Genomic DNA, 27053 nt, shown 5'->3' on the forward strand with positions numbered 1-27053 from the left:
TACACTCAACTGAGCCCCATACTTGACGCCTCTTGAGCATCTATCACATGAACTTGAGACTTGTGAGGATCAGTTGGAACAGGCAAGGGGTAATGCATATACACCCTGGTGCACAGCATAGTGATTGGTATGTACATGTCTCAGCTTGCCCACAGCCTACTCCCAAGGAGATGGCCAAGAGTTTGTGACTTCACCAGGGCAGGTAGCTGAACTTTTGACTATAAAAAGCAGCAGTCTGGCCGGGCGGTGGTGGCGCACGCCTGTAATCCCAGCACTCAGGAGGTAGAGCCAGGTGGATCTCTGTGAATTCAAGGCCAGCCTGGTCTACAGCCACAGAGCGAGATCCAGCACAGGCACCAAAACTACACAGGGAAACCCTGTCTTGAAAACAAAACAAAAACCCAAACAAACAAACTAACTAACAAAAGGCAGCAGTCTGTTAATACCACTAAGACATAGACTGATCGTTGTAAAGATGGTTAGGACTTGGACTTTTGTTCACACTGCAAGAAGTTACCTTGTGATTTACTGACCTACAATTTCATACATGTATATAAGACGTTTTGATCATATTCATCCATTACCCTCTCTCATTCCTCATCAGTACCCCTCCTTTCATGTCTTCTTAAAAACTTTTTGGTTTGTTTGTTTTTGGAGATAGAGATTCTCTGTGTAACAGCCCTGGCTATCCTGGAACTCACTTTGTAGATCAGGTGGCCTTGAACTCAGAGATCCGCCTGTCTCTGCCTCCCAAGTGCTGGGATTAAAGGCGTGTGCCACCACTGCCTGTCAAAATTAGATTTTTTTTTTCCTTTATAGCTACAATAAAACTTTTCTCCATACTTTGGAGCAGTCATATCCTCCTTTATTTCCTTTTTCCAGTGAGCAGCTGGAACTTGGGTCCTTTGGAAAAGCAGCAAGTACTTTTAGCTACTGAGCCATACCTCCAGCCTCACAATGTCTGTTTTCTAAGGACCCACTGGGTTTAATTGGGGCTACTTGCATGAGCAGCTTACCAGTGGCCATAGTACTGAAGAAAAACAATTTCCCCTTCCCCTTCCCCAGCAGTCATGAACTGCCTACAGCTCCCAAATAGCAAGGTCTGTAAGTCAGAAAGTGGGCCTGAAGGAGGGATACCGATTTTGAAGTGGAAAGAAGGAAGTCAGGGAGCAGGAGCCCCAAAGGGGAGGCTAATTATGGAGGTTTGAATGGGTATGAACAGTTTGAGACCTGCTCACTGCAGTCCGGAGAGACTTGCACCGTGTAGTCCAGACTGGCCTCAAACTCGTGGCCATCCTCTGGCCTAAGCCCTAGAATACAGGGATTACAAGTATGAGCCATCATAAAAGATTTTAAGTACCAAATATTTACTGAGAGAAGGGCAGGGCAGCTTTGAAACCGGAACCATACGTGGATGTGACCGGTTAGAGCTGGGCCCCAACTGCTTCCTTTTGCTTACTTTGAAATGTCAAACTTCAGAAAAGGTGTAAAGACCCTTCTCCCTGTCAGAGGCCTTTTTACCCTTCACACTTCCAGGTTGCCAACACACACACCCGGTAGCCTCATTTCTTGAAAATCCTCCTCCTCAATGAACCGTGGAAAACCCAACAAACACCCTACCCTAACCCAGGTGTTTTTTGCTTTGTTTGAGACAAGGTCTCACTCTGTAGCCAAAGCTATCCTGGAGCTGTGTAGTTTAGGCTGGCCTGGAACTCGTGGCAATCCAGCTGCCTCGGCCCCCAAATTCTGGGATTAAAAGCATGAGTCATCATGCCTGGCTTTTCGCTCTTGAGGCCTCAGCTACTCGTTAGACTTAGAGCACCCCCAAGCCTTGGTTTCCACGACAACCTGAGGTAACAGGACCAACTCGCTCCTAAACCCTCAGATCCTTAGTATTAAGCCTGCGCAGCCGCGGACTGTTTGGAGAGGAAGGGGCGTGGTCCTGAGCGGAAGAGCAAAGCCCCAGAATGGAAGCTGTCGGAACCTGGAGGCAGCCGGAACCCGGAACCAGTGAGAACGCAGGACTAGCCGGAGCCCGGAAGTGCGGACTAGCATTGCGGCCTTTCCGGAAGCTCAGGTTTAAGCATGGTTTTGGGAGGCAAGGAACTCAAGAGAAAGAAGGGCCGGGAGCGGAGGTGAGTGGCGCGCGGCGTTGGTGTGGGTGGGGGGTGGTGAGTGACGCGCGGCGTGGCTGAGAGTGTGCCTGTGTTTGCAGACAGAGCTCTGAAGATGGCGTGGGGAATGCGGCCGCCGACTACCTGGTGGGACAGGTCGCCGACAGCCTGCGGGGCGGCCAGCGCCCTCCTGGAGGCGGGACAGGGCGGCTGGCCGCACTCTTCAGCACCGCGGAGCCACGGGCCCCACCTGTGTTTGTGCCTGTGCCCCAGGTGAGTCGCCGGGCTGCGTCTTGAATGTCCCTTTAGAACTAGGTTGAGGGGGTAACTCGCCTGACGGCAGTAGCTGTCGGAGCCCTTGAGCTGGGCAAGCATTTCACCCTCAGCCCTATTTATTGATTGACAGGGTCTCTTGTAACTATTAAAGACTCGACTTCTGTAATGTACCCAAGGATGATCTTAAACTCCCGATCCTCCTCCAGCTTCTTGAGTGCTGAGTTTACAGGGCTGCTCCATCATATCTGACTTCACTTTTTTATTTTAAGATAGGGTCTCACTAGTTGCCCAGGCTGACCTTTAGCACACACTGTATACTCCTGCTTCAGCTTCCCACTGAATGGTTGGTATTACAGGCATGTGTGACCAAGCCCACCAACCGTGGTTTCATGACTAATGTCAAGAGTTCTCTGCTTCTCTCTATAACAAATGAGGAAGAAGTATCAATTGAGAAAGACACCACAGTATTGCTCAGGAGTTTGGGGCCAGGAACTTTGCTATGTAGCCCTGGTTGGCCTGGCACCAGCTGCTCCTGCCTCCACATCCCAAACGCTGGAATTACAGGCAGAAGCCACAACACACAGTCTTGGGGGGTCAGCATTTTTAAGAGTTTGACATGTTAAGTATGATTTGAAACTTTTGAAAGGAAACATCTAAAAAGAGAAAACCCGATGATGAAGAAGAAAGTACATCCCAGATGACAAAGCCAGCTTTGCAAAAGCCTCCCAAAAAAGCGAAAGTGAAGAGACTCTCTGATGCAGACAAGAGGCTGGCAAACAGGTTGGTGAAACTCCCCCTTTTGCTGTGTTAAATGCATCAGGCAGTTTTTAAAAATGAATGTCCGTCTTAATTTTTTTCTCATGGCATATTTCTAAAATTAAAAAAATACATTATATTAAAAGTCTCATAGTTGACAGAGTTAAAAATGTAAGAAACCCATTTATCCTGAGTTACTGCTAGATCAGCCTTTCAGGTCTTTAACTGCCATCCCTGCCTCTTGTTATTTCTGGGCCATCCGTTTTCCCTGCAGGTTGGGAGTAACCCTATGGTTTATGCCCTCAGTGTTTCAGCATGTCTGTCTGTCAAACACGAGTGTGGTTTTTCATTTGGGAACCATGTTTCCCTCATTAACTTAAACTCTTTCACAGAATATTTGAGTATCCAAATAGTTACCATTACTACTTTTCCAGTTATTGTGCCACGCTCTCTTTTGGGAGGTGAGGTAGGACAGGGGTTTCTTATATCCCAGGTGGGCCTTGAACTCACTGTGTAACCTGAGTTGTACTTTAGCTTCTGACCCTCCCCCCTTTCTTTCCCATTCTGGATTTTAGCCATGTGACACAAAGTCTTGGCTTTTCATTCCTTTCCACTCCTTCAAACCTATTTTCTTGGGCTGGAGAGATGGCTCAGTGGTTAAGAGCCCTGGCTGCTCTTCCAGAGGACCTGAGTTCAATTCCTAGAAACCACGTGGTGGCTCACAACAATCTGTAATGTAATCTGATTGCCCTTTTCTGGTGTACAGAAATACGTGCAGACAGAACACACACACACACACACACACACACACACACAAATTAAAACCAAAAACCAAACCTATTTTCTTTGTACATTTTTTACCATCTCTTTCAGAAAACCTGTATAGTTTTTATTATGTTTATTGTATGTATGTGTGCTGGTGCACCCGTGCCATGGTGCATGTGGAAGTCAGAGAACAAGTCACGGAGTCCATTTCCTGTCTCTTTGCTATCTGGGTCACAGGGATCAGAATGGGGTCATCCAGCTTGACAAATGCCTTTACCTGGTGAGCCTTTACGCTACTCCCCCACCTACCAGCACCCATGTTCTGAAGACTAGTTGTTGCTAACACTTGCTAACTAGTAGATTCTGTGAGTGATGTTTCTGTTCTTCTCTTGCTTCTGTTTTCTCTCCAAATTAAGGGGAACACCTTTTCTTCAGATTGCTCTTAGGAAACTGCATCTCCTCAGAGTTCACGTTAGTCCTCCTGCAGTAGCTTCTCGAGTCATTGAAACAGTACTGTTCTCGAATTCTCTTTAGTCTGTCCTCTCTCCTGAAACAGTACTGTTCTTGAATTCTCTTTAGTCTGTCCTCTCTCCTGAAACAGTACTGTTCTTGAATTCTCTTTAGTCTGGCCTCTCTCTGTCTCCATCCTTGCTCTGGCTGGCCTGCTTTTCTTGTGCTCTCATGACTATATCTTTCCTGTTTACTCTTAAACACCTTGTTCCCTTTCTATCTTCTCTGTTGCGTGATTGACTTGGGCCTGCCTGTCTGTATGTGTGTGCCTGTTTGCCTGCCTGCTCTCCCACCCTCCTTCCTTCCTTTCTTTCTCCCTTCCTTCCTTCTTCCCTCCTTTCTTTTATGTAATGCAAAGCTGGGGGCGGGTGTGTGTGTGTGTTGGGGGGGTAGCAGCTCATGCCTTTTATCCCAGCACTTGGCACTTGGGAGGCAGAGACAGATGAATCTCTGTGAGTTCAAGGCCAGCCTGGTCTACAAAGTGAGTTCTAGGACAGACTCCAAAAGCTATGCAGAGAAACCCTGTCTCGAAAAACCAAGGGGGGAAAAAAACTTTCTGTAGTGCAGGACATTGAACAAACCAAAACACATGCTAGGCAAAGTGCTTCGCTGAGCCATGTCCCTGGACTCAAATGAATTTTTGAAGTGCAGCCCTACTATGTGGTCCAAGCTGGCTTCCAGTGCCCCGTATGTGTCACTCTACCCAGTGGTCTTTTCAGGTAGTTAGTCATGAGTAGTTTCTTGTCTTCCAAAGGATAAAGTCAGGTGCTTTTGCGTGACATGTCATTCTCAGCTGAACCCCATCATACCTTTTTTCTTGCCAGATGAACTAGACATTGAAGTGAGCATGACACTTCTTAATGGAGCTTTTGATCTGATGGAGGAGTAATAGTAGTTATATTTATGAAAGACTAGCAGTGGCACAAACTGCTTTCTTCTTTGAGAAGCCTTTCTTGGTCTTCGTGTTTCCCCTATGGTTTCTGTACCATGTATTATTCTAGCTATTGCCATGTGACCATTGCTGCCCTTTAGTGCACTGCTGAAAAGCTTTCAGGAGCACACTGGGAAGCCAGCGAGTCATTGCATGGCTCCTGCTGCCCATTCTGACAAGAGTCAGTGTAACAGCAGACCTCAGTGTCTGTGTGCACTGGTGTCATCTGTTAAGTTACCATTTCACTTTAGTGTGCGGCCCTTCAACTAGACACAACTCTTAGAAGGGGGGATTCTGGTTCTCTCAGTGGACCAGATCCTCTTCAGAGTGTTTGGTGGGCATCTCAGCCTTTTTAGATTCTTAGAAAATGTTGCAATGTCTAGGTCCTAGGGCAGAGAATGATAATACATTAGGGTCAGTGGAATGTAAACTAAACCTTGAAGAGCTTTAAGTGGACTGGCTTTTCTTTAGAATGTTTGTGCTGCTGCTGTTGCGTGGTTCTTTAGTATATCTTCAAATATTAGACTTTTCTTAAATTCTGAAATTCTAGCATTTGTTTTCTAAGGTATCAGTCACCTTTTTAAAGAGAATGCTGCTTTGACACTTCTGGTAAATTTCTGAGTGCTAAGCTTTATTTTGGGAGGCAGAAGCCAGCAGGAGGTTTTTGTACTGAGGAGGCAGGACTGGCTTTGTCTTGCGCTGGTTTTTTGTTTGTTGTTTTGTTTTTTGACTCTTTGATTGCTCCTTAAAAACTAGGGAAAGTGCTCTAGCAAGTGCTGATCTAGAAGACGAGATTCATCAGGAGCAGGGGCAAGAAAGGAGAAAGTCTCAGTCTCGTGGTAAAGCAGCAGGTGGAGAAGCGCTTGGTGTTGCCCTCAGCCTCGATGGGGACCAAAGACCAAAAATCCCACTCAACCCTGAAGAAGAACGGTTGAAAAATGAGAGGACTGTGTTTGTTGGCAATTTGCCTGTCACATGTAATAAGAAGGTGAGTGGGAGGGATAGTATAAACTCAGGGAAGTTATTAACTGAGATTGCTTTTTTATTGAGCCAATAGTTGATAACTCATTGCTGTAGCTTTCTTGTGCTTCCTAATCATCACACCTTAGATGCATTCTGGTGCCAGCACCTCCTTGATCCTGTAGTCACAGGCTTAATCTGGGCTGTGTGTTTGTGTATGTATGTGATGTGTATGTGGTGCTGGGGCTTGGCTCCCAGCCCTAATTCAGGCCTCTGAATGTCATGTTTGAAACGGCAGTGGCTTTTTCTGGCTTTTTTTCTCTTCAGATTCCTTCCTGTTAATGCCACTATAATGTAAACTAGATTTCTCTCTCTCTTCTTCACTGTTTTGTCCAGAACACATGGGAGGGTACCTGACACACAGCACGGGATCAATGAATGCTTGCTGTGTGGAAGAATGAGCACTTAGGTGCCTTTCTTCTGTGGGTTCACTAAAGCCATATGTCTGCCTTCTGTATATATGTGGTTGGTAGTCACTGTATGAGCAATCCACAGGCCCAAATCCTGCTCATCTTTGGAAGGATGTTTATTCTCCTTCCTTAAAAACAAAACAACCTAGGGAACACTGACTTTTATTCTCTCCTCTACTGATTGATTTATAAAGATACCATGTGCTATCCTTTAAAATATATCTTCTTTTTAGATGTTTTATGTGAATGAATATTTTGTCTGCATGTATGTATGTATGTATATTACATTTATGTTTAGTGCCTGTAGAGGTCAGAAGAAGGCATCAGATCCCCTGGAAGTGGAGTAACAGGTGATTGTGAGCTACCATTTGAGTGCTGGAAACCAAACCCAGGTCCTCTGCAAGAATAACAAGTGGCTGGGTGGTGGTGGCACATACCTTTAATCCCAGCACTCGAGAGGCAGAACCAGGCGGATCTCTGAGTTTGAGGCCAGCCTGATCTACATAGCGAGATCCAGAACAGGCACCAAAACTGCACAGAGAAACCCTGTCTCGAAAAACAAAAACAACAACAACAACAACAACAACAACAAAAAAGAGTAACCAGTGTTCTTAACTGCTGAGCCATCCCTCAAGTCCTCCTTTTTGAGACAAGATCTCCTTATGTCTTAATTAGAATTAGTCATAGAAATTACTGTCCTACTCCTTAACAATGTATGTTCTTCACATCTTGAAATAGTCAAAGACTAGTGCCCAAAAATGACTGACTAGGATTCCCCTTACATTGGTGTTCTGAATTAAACAGCTGGAGAACTTCCCTATGGAGCAGCATCATAAAAGGCACTTTGGTTTAAACCAGTGTAAAGAGATCAGAGAATATGTGCAAGATACAAATCTAACCTCAATTTAAGTATCTCACAGATTGTAAGCTTTGAAACACACAACTAGCATGCAGGTCATGAATGGATGCTAATGTGAACCTGAATTGTGTTTTTCTTCCCAAGTTTCTGTAAAATCTTTTTGTCCATCCAACTGAATAGTCACCTGTTTTTCTGACATGCTCCTTGGTTTTTAGACACTGGATGTGAACACTAATCTTGCCTCCACTTTGTGTTTATAATGCTGGGGTAACAGGTGTATGCTACTACAGTTGGTTCTGGAATGTTCTGAAAATAAAGTATAGCAGTGAAGGGTGCTCAGACCATTCACATTATTCCTTTTGTGACACAGACATTCAGAGTGTTAACTAACATGTATGTGTATATTGTTTATTTTAGAAGCTGAAGTCATTTTTCAAAGAGTATGGACAGATAGAATCTGTACGATTTCGTTCTGTGGTAAGTGTCCTTTCCCCCTGAAAAATGCATCTCACTGTGCTTTATCTGTAAATCAAAGTTGCTGGCCTCTTGGTGTCCAGTGTCCACTGCTGAGTCTACACTTGGTAGGTAACTGCATGAGTTCACACAGTAAGGTGACATCTGTCACCAAAGCTAGCCCTGGGTTTGGTAGGCAGTCAGATGATTGTATCTGCTGTCAGTAGAGTAGGCAGAAGCATTGCTCCTCACCAAGCAGCCTCCCTCAAGCTGCAGGCAGCCTGACTTGTGTAGGTGGAGCTTTTCATCAGGACTGCCAGCTTCCCAATAACCACACTGAGACTTATTACTAACTATAAATGTTCTGCTGGTAGCTTAGGCTTGTTACTAACTAGCTCTGACAACTTAGCCCATATTTCTTATCTGTGCTCTGCCATGTGGTAGTACCTTTTTTTTCAGTATGGTATGTTCCTCTTGCTTCTCTCTACGTCTCCTGGTAATTCCCTTGACTGCCCTTCTTCCCATTGTCCTTTCAATTTGGCCTAACCTCTTTTTGTCTGGCAATTGGCCAGTCAGCTCTTTATTAATCCAATCAGAAGGTACCTTGGCAAAGACTTATCTTCACAGTCTACAAAAAGATTATTCCATAGTAGTGTTGTATGCAGGAGATGAGTGTGACTGTTGCAGGCAGTCTTAGGCACTTGTAGAAGTGATTGGTATCTACTTTCATCCTCAACCAGTTAGGCTAATGTTCTCAGAGGATGAAATACATAGTAAAGTGTATGTTTCTGTTTGTTTTGAGACTCTTACTACATGGCCCCTACCATCCTGGAACTCACTGAATAGACCAGGCTGGTCTAGAATTCACAGAAATCCATCTGCTTCTGCCTCCTGAGTGCTGAAATTAAAGGTGTGTATCATCACACCCAGCTGTATGTTTTTGAAAATTATTTTCAGTGTAATTGGCATGCACAGGTTAGTGCTTACCTTGTTTCTAATTGCCCTTTCTTACATGATTCTCTAAGGGCTTCTCAGGGCTGAAAGCATAGATCAGCAGTGGAATGCTTACCTAGCATGTGTAGTTTCTCAGTCTCCACACTATTAAGGTGTGAGCTGGATGATTTTGTGGCTGTTGCCATTTGTGTTCCAGGATGTTCCACTCCATCCGATTACTCACTAAATGCCTGCAGTCTTTCCCCATCCAACACAGGCATCCCTGAAGGTTGCCAAGTGTCCTGTGGAAGAAACTGACTTCTTTAAAAGTAGACATTCTCACTGGGCGGTGGTAGCACATGCTTTTAATACCAGCACTCAGGAGGCAGAGGTAGGTGGATTTCTATGAGTTTGAGACCAGCCTGGTTTACAGAGTGAGATCCAGGACAGTCAAAGCTACACAGAGAAACCCCATCTTGAAAAAACAACAAAAAAGACATTTTCTAATATTTTAACAGTCTCATCATTTCTGTTGATTTGTGTTTTCCCCACTATTACTTTATCTGCTCTTCTGAGCTCTATTTCCTAATATGAAGCTCTTACCTGACCCACTAACTGGGGTGTCTTGGCCCACACTCTAGTTACAGGATGCCTGTGTTTATCCCCTACAAGATGTGGCATTGCCTTTAACTCCTTTGGACCACCTTATCTGTTACTTGCTCTGCTTGCTTTTCACATGTGTATAGGCAATGTTTTTCCATCCAGGCAGCCATTTCCAATTACCACACAGACTTAGTATTATTTATAAATGTTCAGCCAATAGCTCAGGCTTGTTACTAGCTAACTCTTACATTTAAATTAACTCATTTCTATTAATCTATGTATTGCCATGTGGCTTGTGGCTTTAACTGTCCTCTAGCATCTCTTGCTCCCCTGGCAGCTGACTGGCGACTCTGTCTGACTCTGCCCTTCTTTCTCCCTGTATTCTCAGTTTGATCACCCCACCTATTTATTTTGCCTGGCTATTGGCCAATCAGCTTTTATTAGCCAGTGAGAGTTAGAAAAGGGTTGTTCCACAGCACATGGGGTTTGCCCTAATTGAGTCACTCCTTTTCTCCTTGGCCTATGTCTATTCATGGCCTTTTTTTTTTTAGGTTTTTTTTTTTTTTTTTTTTTTTTTTTTGAGCTGAGGATCGAACCCAGGGCCTTGCGCTTGCTAGGCAAGCGCTCTACCACTGAGCTAAATTCCCAACCCATAAGTTTTTTATTTTTATTGAGAATCTCTTTTTAAGATTTATGTTTATTTTATGTGTATGGGTGGGTGTTTTGCCTTCAGTCACGACTGTGCGTCATACTCGTGCTTTGCTCTTAGAGGCTAGAAGAGGGCATCAGATCCCCTGGAATTGACTGGAGTTCCAGGCAGCTGTGAGCTCTCATGTTGGTGTTGGGAGACCAGTCTAGGTCCTCTGGAGAAGGAGTGGGTGTCTTTACTGCTGAGCCTTCTCTGCAGCCATTTGATTTCCTCTTGCTAGCACAGCTGGCCGTCCCTCCCTTCAGTCCCTTCATTGACACAGCCCCACGGGCTACTGGCACGCGGCAGCCCTGTGGGCTCTCCAGCCTCAACTTTCAGTGCAGCACTTACTGAACTGAAGCTGCTTGGTTTGCTGGCCTCTGACCCTTTCCAGAGCTGCTCCTGGCACTTTGCTCTGTGCTGCTGGTATAGTGTGCTCTTGGTTCTCCTGGAGTGTGTTCCTCCGGACCAAGACCAAGGTCATCTTCAACTGCACCCTGAGTCCATGGCTAGCCTGGGCTACAAACAAATAAATAAAGACTCCACTAATTTGGGGGCCCACTCGATATATGATCCCGTAGATGCAAAGGAAATCAAGTTTCCTTATTGCCAGTTTAGACGTTTTAAATTACATGGAGTGAAGAGTAAGGTTTATTTATAAATGTTGCCCCTCCCCACTTTCTTTACAAAATTGTTTGCATCGTGTTTTTCCTGACTATTATCTTGGAGTCATCTGTTGTTTGCGCGCCCATGGTCTGTACTTGTGCCTGTGTTTGAGAGTGGCTGTTGAGTGTGATGTCGTTATGGAATTGCTTGTATCCTCATCCTCCTGGTCTTTCCCCCTTCAGTTATTTGGAGATAGGGCTTCCTGTAGCCTTGAACTCAAACCCATTGTGTAGCTGAGGATAACTTTACATTCCTCATCTTCTTGTCTAGAGTGCTGAGATTATAGGATTATAGATGTGCGCCACAACTCCTGGCTCACAAGCATTAGGATAGCTGTTTTGATTTGATTTCCCTAAAGCGTTTGAAGTTATGTGGTTAGGATATTTTAAACTAAAGTGTAACTTACATGGTTGGAGGTGTAGCAGAGGTAGACTACGTGTTGGCATGAGTGAAGCCCTGAAGTCCGTCTCCAGCACTGAAAAGGGGAGGAGTAAGAAAGTTAACCACTTTGAAAAAAGACTCCAAACCCAAATTTTTAATGTTTTTTTTTTTTTCTTAAAAGATGCCAGCAGAGGGAACACTAACCAAAAAGTTGGCCGCAATAAAGTAAGTTTATAATTAGATTATTTTCCTTTTTTAGACCATCCTTCTGTTGTGTAAGATCTATCTTATACTTTATTTAAGTATACCTGCTGATGGCTAATTAGTGGATTTTTAGTTGTTGTTGTTGTTGTTGTTTTCAGTCTTGTGATCATAAATAACTGGAATGAATGCTCTTATATCTGGGTAGTTTTGTATATGTGTTGATTTTTCTGTAGAATGAACTTGAAGTAGTAAGGATACTTAGCATTTATAATTTTTTGTTTGTTTTTACGAGACGGTTTCTCTGTGTAGTTTTGGTGCCTGTCCTGGATCTCACTTTGTAGACCAGGCTGGACTCGAACTCACAGAGATCTGCCTGGCTCTGCCTCCCGAGTGCTGGGATTAAAGGCGTGCACCACCACCCGGCAGCATTTATAATTTTGACTGCTGTCCCACAGAGTTGGTCACCTTTTTATAGTCTCACATTTTATAGAGAGTAGAGTTTTATTTTATAAAAATTGTGGTTTTGGCTCTTTTGGTCAAGGGCAGCCTGGAAGGAGAAAGTGGTCTTTGTGGTTCAAGGTGAATGAACATCCACCTGTGCACAGGGGGCATTCCTGTGCCTTTTATCTGAGAGGTTGCTGTCTTTTACTCCTTTTTTGGCTGTTGAGTTATTGATTTTTTAGATGCTTGATGAAATCAGCCATTTGTGGTAGAATTTACAAATGTTTCATTTACTTTTGGAGGTGGGTAGTGAGGAATCTTGCCATGGGAAACTTTATGCTTAGGTTTGTTTTTGTTTCTTCTTTGATTAAAAGTGACATTTACCTTCAGTAAAATTGCACATTAGAGATGTAGAGCTCTGGGATTCTTTTCTTTTTTGCTATTTTGGGGGTTGAACTCTGACTTTGCACATTCTAGGTGACTATTCTGCCAGTGGACTACACTCAACCCTGGTTTGTTTGGTTTGGTTTGGTTTTTTGAGCCAAGGTCTCATTATATCGGCCTGGATGGCAGGCTGGCCTTGTACTCACAGAGATCTGCATATCTGTGCCTCCCAAGTGCTGAGATTGAAGGCATGCACTACTACACCTAGCCAGCCCTTACGTTTTTGAGACAGTATCTCGCTGTGTAGCTCAGTAGGCATGGGAATCCTGATTATTCTGCCCTTGTTTCCTGAGTGTGAGCACATAGGGGAATACCTCCACATCTGGCCACCTTTAGGAGTGTGACATTTGGGCTCTGGTGAAAGCATTGCCACAGTCTGCCTCCTGAATACCTCCTTAGCCTAGTCTACTTCTGTGCCTTTGCAGTGTGTCCCTCCACGTCTGTCCGTAGGCAGCTGCTCACCCACCTACTTTCTGTCTCTGAGTTATATGTGCTAGTGTGTTATGTAAGCAGACTCCCCACACTTCATGGATGCTCTGCTTCCTTGATTCTGGGAAGGGGACGTGGGACCTGGTTTATGCTAAGCACACACACTACCTCTGAGCACACTCTAGCCCACTATATCTTCTGGTCGGACTTTCTTCAGCATGGTGTTGAGATCGTGCTGTATGCATCAGTGTTCTGTTCCTTGTCTATCCTGTTTCCTTGTGTGGAAAATTAGCATTAAAGTTTGGTTATTCACTAACCCTTTGACATTTAGGTGATTTCCATTGTTACCTTTCATGCATAAAGGACTAAAACCATTTGTATGCAGGTTACTTCTGACCAAGTCCCTGAGGTAGAATGGCTGTGCCTTATAGTCAGTGTGTCTTAGCTTCCTAAAAATCGCCGCCCACCATCCCATCATTTGTGCATGGTTTTCGGTCCCACCAGCAGCAGATGAGAACACCAGATGTTCATGTCTCCCCAACACTAGGTGCTGCCAGTCACTCAGTGTTAGCCTTTCTACAGGCTTCTTGCTATGTTTTTGCATTTTTCTCATAGTTTAAGATGACAGACATCTTTTTATGTGCTTAGTGGGTATTTACATGTTTGGTCAAGTATTGTAAAAACTTCACCTATTTACTACATTTTTTCTTCTCTTGTTTCTGAGGGAGAGACAGACAGACAAAGTGTGGGAAGTTATATATTCCACATACAAAAGCTTTGGTGTCTTTGAAAGGATCAAAAGGATAAGAAGTTTCACATCTTATTGAGGATCCAGTATAGAGTGCTGCCATTTGTTAGTGAACCTGTAGTGTAGTGGGAATGAGGACACAAAGCTCTGTTGTCCTGGCCTAGTCTCATAGCCAAGCAGGCCTGGGCATCTGTCAAGGAGCTGTGGTCAGCTACTCTTTGCTGTGGCCCTCAGGTTCCCTGCTTTAGTGTTTGTTATTTATAATGTATGTGTGTGGGCATGCATGTGCTACAGTGTGCTTGTGGAAGTTGGCTCTCTACTACCAAGTGGGTACTAGAGGATCATTGTCAGTCTTGGTGGCAGGCATCTTTACCCACTGAGCCATCTTTTTGGCTAGTCTCAGCCTTTTGCCTTTGATGGGTCTTAATGTTCCTTCCATACCATCTCTCTGACAAGAGGTCCCCTTCCTCTTCTTCTAGCCCTGGAGTCTTGTCTCTGCTCTGAGTGGCAGGCTTACTGTCCCTCTCTGCAGCATCTTTGCTTTTTCCTTCATCTGGAGGAGAATCCAGGTGGGGCTTGGCCACTCTTCTCTAGCCTGTTGTTAGCATGGATGTTCTCTGGGCCCATGCTCCATCTTTTGTGGATACCAGCTTAGATCAGAGTATACCCTGGAGATGGTCCCCTTGCAGCATCAATGACCTCTAGGGTTCTGGCTGAGACTGAACCATGCTGTTAGTTTCTCTTTGGAAGGAGGAGCCTGGCCTTAGTGTCCAGGCTGCTTTCCTCCAAGACTCCTGCTCTCTGATGGGTTCCATCAAAGTTTTGATGGTGTGAATTAGCTGCTAAAGGCCAGAGAGATGCTTTCTCTGGTTTCTGTGTTATAGGAGAAGCAGAGTGCTGCCTGTCATTAGCAGTTCATATTTCCCCTTGAGTCTGATGTAGGCCAGTTCTTACAGTCCACTGAAGTAGATCCACCTGCTTGCCACTGGTATTCCTGTGACAGAATAGTAAAGCCACATCTGTGTCACTGGGTGTTGTCAGCTTTGGGTTTGTTAACAGCTGTGTATTGTGGGGAGAGTTAGGTGATGGGGACCACTAGACTGAGTTTCTGTCCTGAGCTAGCTTGTTTGCTTTCTGATCATCATCACACACTTCTCTAGACTTCTGTTTCTTCATTCGTAAAAATCAGAAAAATAATACCCACGTCAGGTGTGAGGTTAAGGGACGTGAAATATCTGGTTCAGTGCTTGGCAGTACTTTGTATCTAGTAAATCATAGCTGGTTTCCTCAATAGCAAACTGTCAGATTGTACATAGGACATCAGTACTGAGAAGGGAAGTGGACAGGAGCCCCCATCTCTAACCCAGAAGCTGTCTACAAGTGTCAATGGCTCACAAAGGGAAAATTAGTTTTTCTGATGGAGTCTCACTTGGTGTACCACATTTGAGTGAGATCTTATGGCTAACACAAAACAAAGTCAGTGCTAATTGTGAAGATTGGTGGTTTATGTTGTCTCATACTGTTTTATTTGGGCATTTTCTGACCTTACTGGTCTTTTGCTTATATATTATAGGTTTTGCACATTTCTCATGCTTTATTACTTTTTTCTGTTTGTTTTGTTGTATTTATTTATTTGTTTGTTTTGTTTTCTAAAGAGAGAGAGAGCAAAGGCATGGAATTGCATTGGGGGAGGATCTGGGAGAAGATAAGGGAGAGAAAACTGATCAGAATACATTGTATGAAAAATAATTTTTTTTGTTTTGTTTTGTTTTTTTGAGATAGGGTTTCTCTGTGTAACAGTCCTAGCTATCCTGGAACTTGACTGTGTAGACCAGGCTGGCTTCGAACTCACAGAGATCTGTCTGTCTCTGCCTCCTGAGTGTTGGGATTAAAGGTGTATGCCACCATACTTGGCTTGAAAAATTATTTTTTTCAACAAAAAAAGAAAGGACTTAGGGTAGTATAGTGTGCTGCCCTGTGGGTGTGGGGAACTGACCAGGATCCTCTTCAAGAGCAACAAGTGCTCTTAACCACTCAGCCATCTCTCCAGCCCCTGTCTGTCTCACCATTACTATTAATTACTATTTTCTACAGAATCACATCCATATTATATTACCCTTTTGCAAGTGTAGGTCTTGAGCAGCAGCAGCAGCCATAATCATTAAAGGTGAAAGGCCAGCCTGGGGAGATGCTCAGTTGGTTAAGTGGTTGCCTTGCAAGCATGAGGACTAAGCTTGATCCCTGGATCCCTTGTGAATGGGATCCTTGTAATCCCAGTGCTAGAGAGGTGAGACAGGTAGATCCCTGGTACCCAGTGGCCAGGCAGTCAAGCCTGAATGGTGAGACTTAAGCCAGTGAGAGACCCTGTCTCAAAATGTAAATAGTGCCTGCAAGATGGTCCAGCAAGGAAAAGTACTTGCTTCCAAGCGGGATGACGTTGGTTCAATCTCTGGAACCCACATAGTGGAAGGAAAGGAATAATTCCTGTGAGTTGTCCCCTGCCTCCACATGGGTGTGCATGCCCCTTACCTACAACTAACTGAACAAATGTTTTAAAAATATACACAGAAATGGTAGACAGCACTTGAGGGATGACAGATGAGGTTGACTCTGGCCTCCACACATACATGCACATATGTGTAAGCACACTCACATGAAAGTGAAGAGCAGCTATAACATGCCTTGCTAAGAAAGAATATAACACTTAACTGTGGTCCTGACAAAGGGGCCTCATCTGAGCTAGATTAAATCTTTGGATCCAGTAGCAAATTTACAGCGTACAGAAGATAAAGGTGCATGTCAAACTGTTTTCTCACAGCCAGCAAATTCAGGCTGTTGGAAATAATGCCAGTCAAACAAAGAGACAGGTGGAAGGAGAATGGACAGGTCAAAGTGTAATGTCGGCAGTGGATAGGGCTAGCAGTCCCTGTGGAAGTTAGGGATGGTACTGACCATCAGAAGGAAGGATGGGCTCATGGGTGGGGGTGGCTGCCAGGGCTTTGGCTCCTGTGTGCTGAGCTGTTTGTGGATGTGCACTTTCTAAGTGTGTGTCTTATAGTGCAAAAGAACAATTTTACTAGGTACAGAGTTGAAGCCAGGATGACATTTCTAATCCTTCAATTGTTCTGGGTGACACATGTGGGTGTCCTGTTCTTACCATTCCCTTACAGTGATGACTCCCAAGAAAGTGTAGGCTTCTTGTTCCTTTTGCTACCTTTATAGAACTGTGTTCTTTTTCAAATTACTGCATCTTTACTTGAAAATGTGGAACTTCCACTCTGGAAGGCTTATCATGTATTGATTGTAGAAAGTGAAACTAGATTTTTCTCTTGAGTAGTTTGAGGTTAGCAAGTTTTACATTATCTTTTTCCCTTCTGTTTTGTCTATAGACGTAAATTTCATCCTGACCAGAAAAGCATCAACGCATATGTAGTGTTTAAGGATGAGAGTTCTGCTGCAAAAGCCCTGCAGAGGTAATCCTGTTGGGGTGGTGCATGACTGTCCTCTGTCCTGTAGAGGTGGGCTTACTATTGCCTTCACTATTGCTGGGCATGGGTATATTACTGTCCTCTGTCCCATAGAAATGGGCTTCTTATTGGCTTCACTACTTCTGGGGTGGTGCATTACTGTCCTCTGTCCTGTAGAGATGGGCTTACTATTGGCTTTACTACAGCAAGTGTTTCTGTAACTGAGTGCTCGTTTTTAGCAGCCATTCCCTTTGTCTTTATAATTAGAAATGGGGCCCAGATTGCAGAAGGATTTCGTATTCGAGTTGATATCGCATCTGAAACCACCTCTGTGAGTAGAATGATTTGTTGAACAGTCTTAACAGGACAGCTAGAGATGGTGGCTCATGCCTGTAGTCCCTGCATCAGGAGGGTGAGACAGAAGCAGCGACAGGAATCACAGGCTTGCCTGGGTGACAGTGTGAGACTGTGACCCAAAGAAGTAAAGAAGAAAACAAGATCACAACAAAAAGATCGTAACATGAGCCTTGTGGAAAGGTGGAACCAATAGTGTGAGCAGGAGGGAAATGGGAGGAAGAAACCTTTGTTCTTTAGGGACACAGTGTCAGTGCCCACAGGATCATAGGACTCAGGTGAACATTACCTTCACAAACAGGTCACTTTGCATTTGAAGATACTCTCCATGACCAGATGTGTGGAGAAAGTAAGAGGTCATTGGGTCCAGCACCTTTTTAACAGACTGAAGTCAGGAATATTGTTACTCCTGTTAGGCAGTTAGCTCATGCCTGTGGCAGTGCAGGGGAGGCAGAGACAAGAGAAGCACACGTTTGGGGCACACTGGGCTATACAGTGAGACCCTGTCTCAAAGACCAAAAGCAAAGTTGTTATTTGTTAGACATAAGGAGCAGTCTGAGATTCTGTGCTTGATACGTGCTGGAGACACAGGGACAGGCTGTGGCTCTGTTTTATGTAAATACTGTCATAAGCACAGGATGCTTTGTCTACTCAGAAGAGTGCACCTGGGAACAGGCCAACAAGAAAGGAGAAGGGCAGTTTGCAGGAGAACAGATCTCATAGAAGTCTTGAAAGATTTACCTGGGGAGGAAAGTATTTTCGAAGCACAGTGACAATATCTGTGAGGTGTAGGCACTGGGGACAGAAACCTAACTTGCACAGGGAATGGTAAGAACTTTGTGTGGCTAATGGGTGTATGGGGGCAAAGAGTGCTGCTGGGTAGATAGGTTAGCAGGCAAACCATGAAACCCTGCTTTGCCTCATTTCATGCAAAGTCTGGGTCTTGTTCAGGAGCAGTGTTCAGGAGATTGTATATGGCAGCTGTGTCTTCAGCCAGTGAAGAAGGATTGTAGAGTTAGTTTGCAGAAGTGTGCTTCTCTTGGTGTCAGGCTGACTTAGCTGAAAGAGAACAACAGTCAGAGCAAATCCTCCGGCTGGACTGGGGATAGATGCCACAGAGTGTCTAACAAGCTGTGATGTCGGCCGTCTCTGTTACTAAGATTAACTGCACACACCACAGGTTTGTTTCTATGTCTTAAGCAGTTCTAAAGCTACTATAGCAGGATGAGAAATTGCAGTGGAGATCATGTGGTCATCAGACTCTAAGTGGTTCTCAACCTTCCTAATGCTGCGGCCCTTTAACACAGTTCCTCAAGTTGTGGTGACCCCAACCATAAGATTATTTTCATTGCTACTTCATAACTGCACTTTTGCTACTGTTATGAATTGTAATGTAAATATCTGTGTTTTCCAGTGGTCTTAGGTGACCCCTGTGAAAGGGTCATTCCATTACCCAAGGGGTCTCAACCCATAGGTTGAGAACCACTGCCTTCGAGCCTAAAGTGTTTGCTGATTGGCCTCTCATTGGTAAACTTTTGAATAGCAGGCATTCCCCGCACTGCCTGTGAGTGCTACTATGAATGAAGTCTCTGGTGCTCATGTATTATACAGAGTGAGGATAGGAACAGGCATGGACGGGTATATGATCAAGTCAGGAAGTGGATGACTACAGTCAGTGGAGGGAGATATGGGGTGCGGGTGGGGTGTAGGATAGTTTGTGTTTTCTAATACACTGACTGGTTTTTATTCACCATTGTTGTTTCAGAGGGACAAGAGATCGGTATTTGTTGGGAATCTTCCTTACAGTAAGTTTATTTAAACAAATAAAAGTTTAACTGTTGTTATTACATGATAGGGAAGGAGCAGGGCGTACTTCAGTGGCCAGGGGCTTACATACCATTCATGAGTACAGTAGCCAGCACAGTAAAAAACAACAAAAGGAAATCAAGTAATTCTGGGTGTGGTAGCTTAGAGCATACCTTTAATCCCAGCTACTTGAGGCCAAGGCAGGAAGATTGAAAAGTGAAGGCCAACTTTTAGCTGCCTCAGGAAAATGTAGAAAGAGCTGGAATTGTTGCTCTCCCTGGCATTTGTGAGACTTTAAATTCAATTCCCTTACTACCAGAACCCACACAGACAAACTTTGAGTAATTTAATGATTTGCTTATGACCACCTTTAAAAGGCATGCTGTATAATGCTGTGTTTTTATGGGGCTTTACTTAACTCAAAGTATTATCAAACCCTCCAGCTTTCTAAGGAGAGTCCACATGTTCACCTCATTTGTGCTTGGATTTGTTGTAGAAGTTGAAGAGGCTGCTTTGGAGGAACACTTTCTGGACTGTGGGAACATTGTGGCAGTGAGGATCTTGAGAAACCCACTCACAGGAGTCGGCAGAGGGTTTGGCTATGTGCTGTTTGAGGTATGGGAGGCTAATGCACTGATGCTCCTTGAAATGCCAGTTGGGGAGGTTGTCAGTGCTGTGTTGTCTTTCAGATAGTGCTGTTATTTGAATTCCCAGGTTCTTACTTAGGGACGCTAAATTCATAACCACCACAACAGAGTGCTGTGGCTACAGCTGTCCCGAGCAAAACGCGTTGTAGTTCCTTGTTTGTGCATGCTAACAATACTGAGTAATATTCCAGATGTTTGGTGTTAGAGGAACTAAAACCTCTGAATTTTACCTTCTGTGAGATGGAGCAAACACTTGACCATTAGAAGGAAATTTCAGTCTCTGTACGAGGTTACTTATATTGAGTTCAGTGACCATTAGTCAGTGTTTCCTAATACTTTTAAGCAGTAGAAGAATATACCTACTACTTGATGGCATTTAGATTTATTTTTATTATTATTATTATTTTGTTTTGTTTTGTTTTGTTTTTCGAGACAGGGTTTCTCTGTAGCTTTGGAGCCTGTCCTGGACTAGCTCTGTAGACCAGGCTGGCCTCGAACTCACAGAGATCCACCTGCCTTTGCCTCCCGAGTGCTGGGATTACAGGTATGCGCCACCACCGTCCAGCTATTTTTATTATTTTTAATGTGTATGTTAGTGTACGTACTCATGCCAGAGATGTGGGATCCCCCTTGAGCTGGAGTTACAGGTGGTTGTGAGCCACTTGGCATGGGTGCCAGGAACTGACTCCAATTCTCCTTAAGAGCAGTAGGTACTCTTTTTTTTTTTTTTTTTTTTAAAGATTTATTTATTTATTATGTATACAGAAGAGGGCGCCAGATCTCATTACAGATGGTTGTGGTTGTGAACCACCTGTGGGTGGTGGGAATTGAACTCAGGACCTCTGGAAGAGCAGTCGGTGCTCTGAACCTCTAAGCCATCTCTCCAGCCCGCAGTAGGTACTCTTAACTACTGGGTGAGATATCTGTCCAGCACCGAGGCTCTTTGACTCTTGATAGGTATTGCCTGGGAGATTCTAGAAGAGTCTTGTGTGTGTGAAGTCTGTGTTGCTCTATTGCACTGATATGTATTTGTCTTTGAGAACATCTCAACATTCAAAACATTAATTGTTCTGTGTTGGAATAGGAGTTTGGACTCGTAGAACCTTCTAGGATCCTGTAGTCCCACATCTTAGGAACTGTAGGAGAGTTTCCTGCCTTCCACTTACAACAGAAATTTTACGGAAAGTTGGCTTGTGGGCTGTTTTCTGTCTTAAAGAAACTTCATAGATGATAAAAGTGAACCTGTGGTTGTGACTGAGCATTTGGTGAGGTAGCTTGAGTGCTGCCAGAAACAACAGGGGGTTCAAGCAGGCTGCCAGAACTCTGCAGATTTGACCTCTGGAGCACAGAGTGAGAAGAGGCCTTGCCTTCCGTGAGCAGGCGTTAAGACGGACATATACCATTGAATTCTGACTTCACTGGTCTCATTACTAATGAGGAGTTTCTGGTGGAAATTAATGTTTCTTTTTATTACTATTGTTATTGCAGAATACAGATGCGGTTCATCTTGCTTTGAAGTTAAATCATTCTGAGCTAATGGGAAGAAAACTGAGAGTTATGCGCTCTGTCAATAAAGAAAAGCTACAACAACAGAGTTCAAATCCAAGCTTGAAGAATGCCAGTCAACCTAAGCAAAAACTTAATTTCACTTCCAAAAATGCAGGACATTCCAAAAATGCATTCACTGGAGAAAAGGCAGTTCTCATGAAAAAGAAGAAAGGACAAAAGAAAAAAGTCAGAACAAAGAAACCAAAAACCCAGCAGTAATGACAGAAGCTGCCTCCTTCCTTTCTGTGGTGAACCCTTGCAATGAGCGTCTGGATTTTTTATGGATTGTGTGGAAAATGTGGACACTTCCAATTGGCGTTGTGGTTTTTTTTTTGTTTTGTATTCATATTATATGTAAGGCTTCTTTGAAGCATTGTTCTTAGAAATGGACTTACAGAAAAATAATAAACATTAATACTGGATGTACTTAGACCAGGTGTTCAAATGGTTACTGTGGGAATTCTGATTCCAAATGTAGTCATGGTCCCTAAGAAAGACTGGGAGCTGTCTGTAATATACACCCACTCTTCACCTCTCATTTTTCTTTCTCTTGGCTCCTGTAGTAGAACTCTACATTTCTATCTTACTCCGTCCATCTAATTAATTGCTAACCAATAAGAGCACCAGAAGTGTGATTGACTTCTAGTACATTGTCAGCAACGAGAGTGGTCATTAATGTCCTTGACCGGTTGGCTGTAAAACTGGTTTCATAGGAAAAATTCTCTCTCATTTAAATGTGATCCTTAAATTAGTGTTACTCAGAATGAAATAGCTGCCCCAGAAAGTTTAAAGACAATATTTCTTAATGAATTATGGTAATTAAATTGCAAACTTTAAAGAAGAATGACAGGACAGCATACTGCTGTGTCCCCTAGGGGCTTGGCCTGGCTATAACTAATAACATTGATCTCACCAAGGCGAGATTGGGTCCAGGATGGAGAGTTGTGGGAATGGGTAAGCCAAGGTGGCTGATTTAGGCAGGCAGAGTCTGTAGTAAAAGCACATCCTATCACTTAGGTAGGCAAGAAGACAGGATGAGTTTTCATTTAGTTTTGAAAATTCTGTCTTTGGGAAATACTATGTAGAAAATATAACAGGGTGTTTAAAACGTAGCTCTAGCGGCTGGGGAGATGGCGTCTTGGTTAAGAGCATGCACTGCTCTTCCAGAACCTGAGTTCAATTCCTAGCACCCGTGTCAAGTAGTTCAAACTGCCTGTAACTGAAGCTCCTGGGTCCAACTCCGGGCCTCAGGCACCTACACTCATGTATATAACTACACACAGACTATACATACAATTAAAAATGGAAGTGTAGCTCTTTGAGAGCAGAGAAAGCTCCATTTCCTGTATCCAAGTCTGGATATTTTATGCTTTGTTTCTCTTAACAATATTTAGAACCTTTTCAGTTAAGTCTCAGCAATGTTACTTGATCATTCTTGAGCATTTTTGCCTAAATTATATAAAAGATGCAACATTAGATTGTGTGTTCTGATGTGATCTGTGTGCATACTTAGGACTCCTGTGAATGAGCAGCTTAAAGCATGCAGATCACACACACACACACACACACACACATAACTTTATTATTATGTGTGTATGTGCATATGTGGATGCAGGTGCATACATTCCACAGTTTGCATGTGGAGGTCAGAGACACTGGAGTTCTCTCCACATGCACTTTTATTCACTGAGCCATCCTACTGGCCACAATGTTTTGGAATTTATTACTGTGTAATTATTGAAATTTCTACTTTCATAAGCAGAATATGTGTGTGCTACTTAATTGTTTAAAATATAAAAAAGTATTTTGTAGAACATTTTCCTAAGGTGCTCTGTATAATTTTTTTTAACCTGGAAAAATACTTGTCTTGTGTTATATCTGATTACTTACAGTCCCAAGACTATGTATGAATGGTCAACAGTGGTTAGAAGTTGGCTTTTAACTGTAATAAAAATCCTGGGTATGTGTTTTTTAATCATGAGAATTAGTCATTTTTTTCCCATGAACAGTTTTTTTCCCTGACTTGGCCTCAAATGTTTTCTGCTAGGGTTACAAGTAGTGAAAGACTTCTCATGGTGAGAGGCAGAGGGAAGCTTTGATTGCCTACCCTTTACCTTGTCGCTGTAGACAATTCTAAGTGGCTGCAGCATAGCTTGTTCCTGTCCCAGGCTTTCATGTAACAAGCCCCTTGTGTAGATTTAAAGGGTGTGTAAGTTTCTGACCCAAGTCAGTGACTAACATTAAGCATATCTCCCAACTCCCTTGTGAATACCTCCATAGGTGAAGTAAGAGGTTGGAATTTGAGTCTGATGGAATTACTTTCCATTTTGCATTAATAACTAATAATTATGGACACAATTGATGAACATGAACATTTCACATGGCTGTATGTGCTGCTAACAATTAAAAATACCACTGATGAGGCAGAGCACTACCTAGCATATGTGACACTCTTGATTTAATCCATAGTACCACAACAAATAAAAGTAAAAATGGGGCTGGAGAGATGGCTCAGAGGTTAAGAGCACCGACTGCTCTTCCAGAGGTCCTGAGTTCAATTCCCAGCAACCACATGGTGGCTCACAACCATCTGTAATGATATCTGGCACCCTCTTCTGTATACATAATAAATAAATCTTTAAAAAAAAAAAAAGTAAAAATGCTGGTTATCATTCACTTAAGTCATCCCAGAACCCATTGATGGTTCCATTCACAAACACTTGTGTATACCCACTCCACAGGCTGCTTTCCTTGCAGGAGTTTGTGGGTGTAAGTGTTTTTGTGTTAATATGTTGCTTTCTCAACAATCATATTTATTATTCATAAGAAAAGGGTATCCTGTTCTGGCTTATCCCTATGTCATTGCTACAAAGACTACCCACTGTTAGGTGTTCAAGGTCTCTTCATGTCGGCTCAGGAAGTTGAAATTCACAGGTAGCTTTTGGGGATGAGGAAGATCATCATGTATACTGGGTATAAAAGCAGTTCTGTGTGCTGTTCTGTTGTATGGGCCTTGTCTGAATCCTTGGTTCTGCTCTATCTACCGTTCTATATCCTTAACCCTTACCTTTCCCCAAGCACATTTCAGGTAGTGTACACATGCCTTCAGGGCTAATTTCTGAAGAGGGCTCATGCTCATTCTTAAAGCAGGGCTTTCCCAGGCTAGGTTAGGTCCTCCAGCAACACCTTCCTGCATTATCTGTGCAGTAACTTTGGATACCAACTACTCAGACCAAGTTTTCTAAGTGAAAGTTACAGTGTTCTACCAGACTGCCTTTCCTTCAAACGATAGCCAGTGTGCGGTGGGTGGGCCTCACCATTACTGATGAACTGGCTGGCATTCTTTTGCTCAGACAGAAATCAAGTAGGTAAGGAACAGCTTTTGTTGAGTTGGTAGGCCTGGGACCATGAGTGCTGAAAGCTTATTAGCTGGGGTTTACAGATCCAGAGGCTTATACTTCCAAGTCCTGAGGGTTTCAGGCCTTGCAAACCAGATAGCTCTGGGTTCTGATTGCCAGCTGCCCAGCACTGGTAAGCTAGTGAAATCCTTAGCTCTAAGAACAGCCCATGGCAGCAACACCTTGGGAGGGCCTCAAACCTTGGGATCTTCATTCTGGGTGGCCAGTGTTACAGCTCTGGAGTCTCCAGTGTCAAGATCCTTGTCTGTTAGGTATGGCTGTTTCCTATAACTCTTGCAATGACCAGAGGCAGCAGTTTCTCATCTTCATCTCTTCACAATTTTCTAGCTTCAGCTTCTGCTCTCTGCCATCCTTCTCTCTCTCTCTCTCTCTCTCTCTCTCTCTCCTCCCTTCCCTTCCTTCCTTTCTTTCTTGCTGCTACTGCTACAGAAGGGGGGTGGTGTGGCATGGTTTCAGCTGTTGACACTAGACTGCCACCTCTCTAGTTGCTAGTTTAGAAAAAAAATCAGTTGGGAGTGTGTGGTGCAGACCTGTAACCGCAGCTGCCAGGCAAGTGGAGACTTCTGGAGCATGCTGGCTTATGAGAGAAAACACCAGCTCCAGCTTCAGGGGGTGTCTGTCCCTGCCTCAAAAGAATACAGTGACAGGTCAGCTGACCTGTTCTGGTTTCTCTGCACCTACACACGTTTTAAAAATTGAGCTGAACAACCTGGTTGTGGGGGAGGGAGAGGGGGTGAAGTGAGTGCTTGCACCAGTCACAACAACTACTCATGCAAATGAAGCCTCGTGGTTTGCACTAATTCTGGAACACTAAGGGAAGCGCTTCTCACCCTAGCCTTGGTGCAAAGCCATCCAGAGTCGGCTATGGCTTTTGATGGCAAGAACATCAGTGCAAACGTTTGAAAACAGTGCCTTCTGGAGCTGGAATAGGTCTTCACCAACAAGCAGCTCAAGCCTACAGGTAGCAGGGGGTGTGTTTAAAGCATGTGGGTTGCTTCACTTCATTCACAGCACCAGAAAGGTGTACACAACAAAGATTCATGGAAAGCTCCACACAAACACCCATTCTGACAGCATTTAACAGTGCTCTATGGTAGTCAATGACGCCCAGCTCTGCTTCAGCTCCCCAGAAAGAGGTGGGTCCCTTCAGTACAGATAGGTGGCTTAAGTGTTCAGGGCCTTCCCCATTACTAATTAATTTCACTTAAAACGCCAGAGAATTGCTACACTTAAGATCTCAGTTTAGCAGGGCGGCGATGGCCCACGCCTTTAATCCCAGTATTAGGGAGGCAGGGCCAGGAGGAGATCTAGGACAGACTCATGGATTGAAACCCTGTCTGGGGGGGTGGGGTAGACCCAAAAACAAACAAAAACCAACTCCCCCCCAAAACAAACAAACAAAACAAAAAGATTACAGTTTAATGACAGCCTATAGGCACAAATAGAAACCATCCCTAGACTTTTTTTTGCCTTTCTATATCTCTCACAGGTTACTTTTTTTTTTCTTTCTTTTTTTTTTTTTTTTTTTGGAGAATTACACCATTTTTCTTCCCCACAAAATAAGATGGGGCCACAACATACAATTATTTTGGAATCAATTACTGTGTCCAAGTGCAGTCACAACTCAAAAAGCAAATACGGGGTTGGGGATTTGGCTCAGTGGTAGAGCGCTTGCCTAGCAAGCGCAAGGCCCTGGGTTCGATCCTCAGCTAAAAAAAAAAAAAAGAAAAAAAGAAAAAACAGCAAATGCAGCCAGGCCTGTAATACCGTTATTCCGGTGCATGAAGCAGGAAGATTGCAGGTTTGAGGCCAGGGTAGACTACACAGCAAGTTGCAGGCCTGACTAAGAAACAAAGGGAGAGCCTGTCTCAACAACGTAAAAAGCAAAGGCTCGCACTTCAAGTCACAGGATTGCTAACGGACACAGCGAGGTGAGGTGCTCTTCTAGCAGGCCGTCACCTTCGTCTTTCACAAGAAAGGATGGCGGAAATGGGCTTCTGACTCAGCGCACCACAACCACGTGGGGCCACCACGCCGCAGGCCTTGGATGGGGGAGACGACGACAAGCGCGTGATGACGCGTAAACCCTTCCGCAGTGCACGTCCCTCCCCCAGCATGGCGCCTCAGCCGCGCGGAGCAGGCCGTCTGCGCGTGCGCACCAGGCGCTCTGGCGCAGGCACC

At 44.0% G+C, this 27053-nt stretch overlaps 1 protein-coding gene across 1 annotated transcript; it reads left to right on the plus strand.

The window, feature by feature from the left end:
- The first annotated feature begins 1998 nt into the window (after window positions 1-1998).
- Rbm34 (RNA binding motif protein 34) lies at window positions 1999-23428 on the plus strand. The gene is made up of 11 exons (XM_036189096.1): window positions 1999-2135; window positions 2216-2387; window positions 3037-3170; window positions 6109-6340; window positions 8059-8118; window positions 11547-11590; window positions 17021-17104; window positions 17366-17429; window positions 19218-19257; window positions 19755-19873; window positions 21394-23428. Exons 1-11 carry the CDS (start codon window positions 2086-2088, stop codon window positions 21670-21672), a joined length of 1278 nt encoding a protein of 425 aa, XP_036044989.1. The 5' UTR covers window positions 1999-2085; the 3' UTR covers window positions 21673-23428.
- Window positions 23429-27053: the final 3625 nt, after the last annotated feature.

Source organism: Onychomys torridus, chromosome 5, assembly GCF_903995425.1.
Source record: "Onychomys torridus chromosome 5, mOncTor1.1, whole genome shotgun sequence".
Classification (NCBI taxonomy): domain Eukaryota; kingdom Metazoa; phylum Chordata; class Mammalia; order Rodentia; family Cricetidae; genus Onychomys; species Onychomys torridus.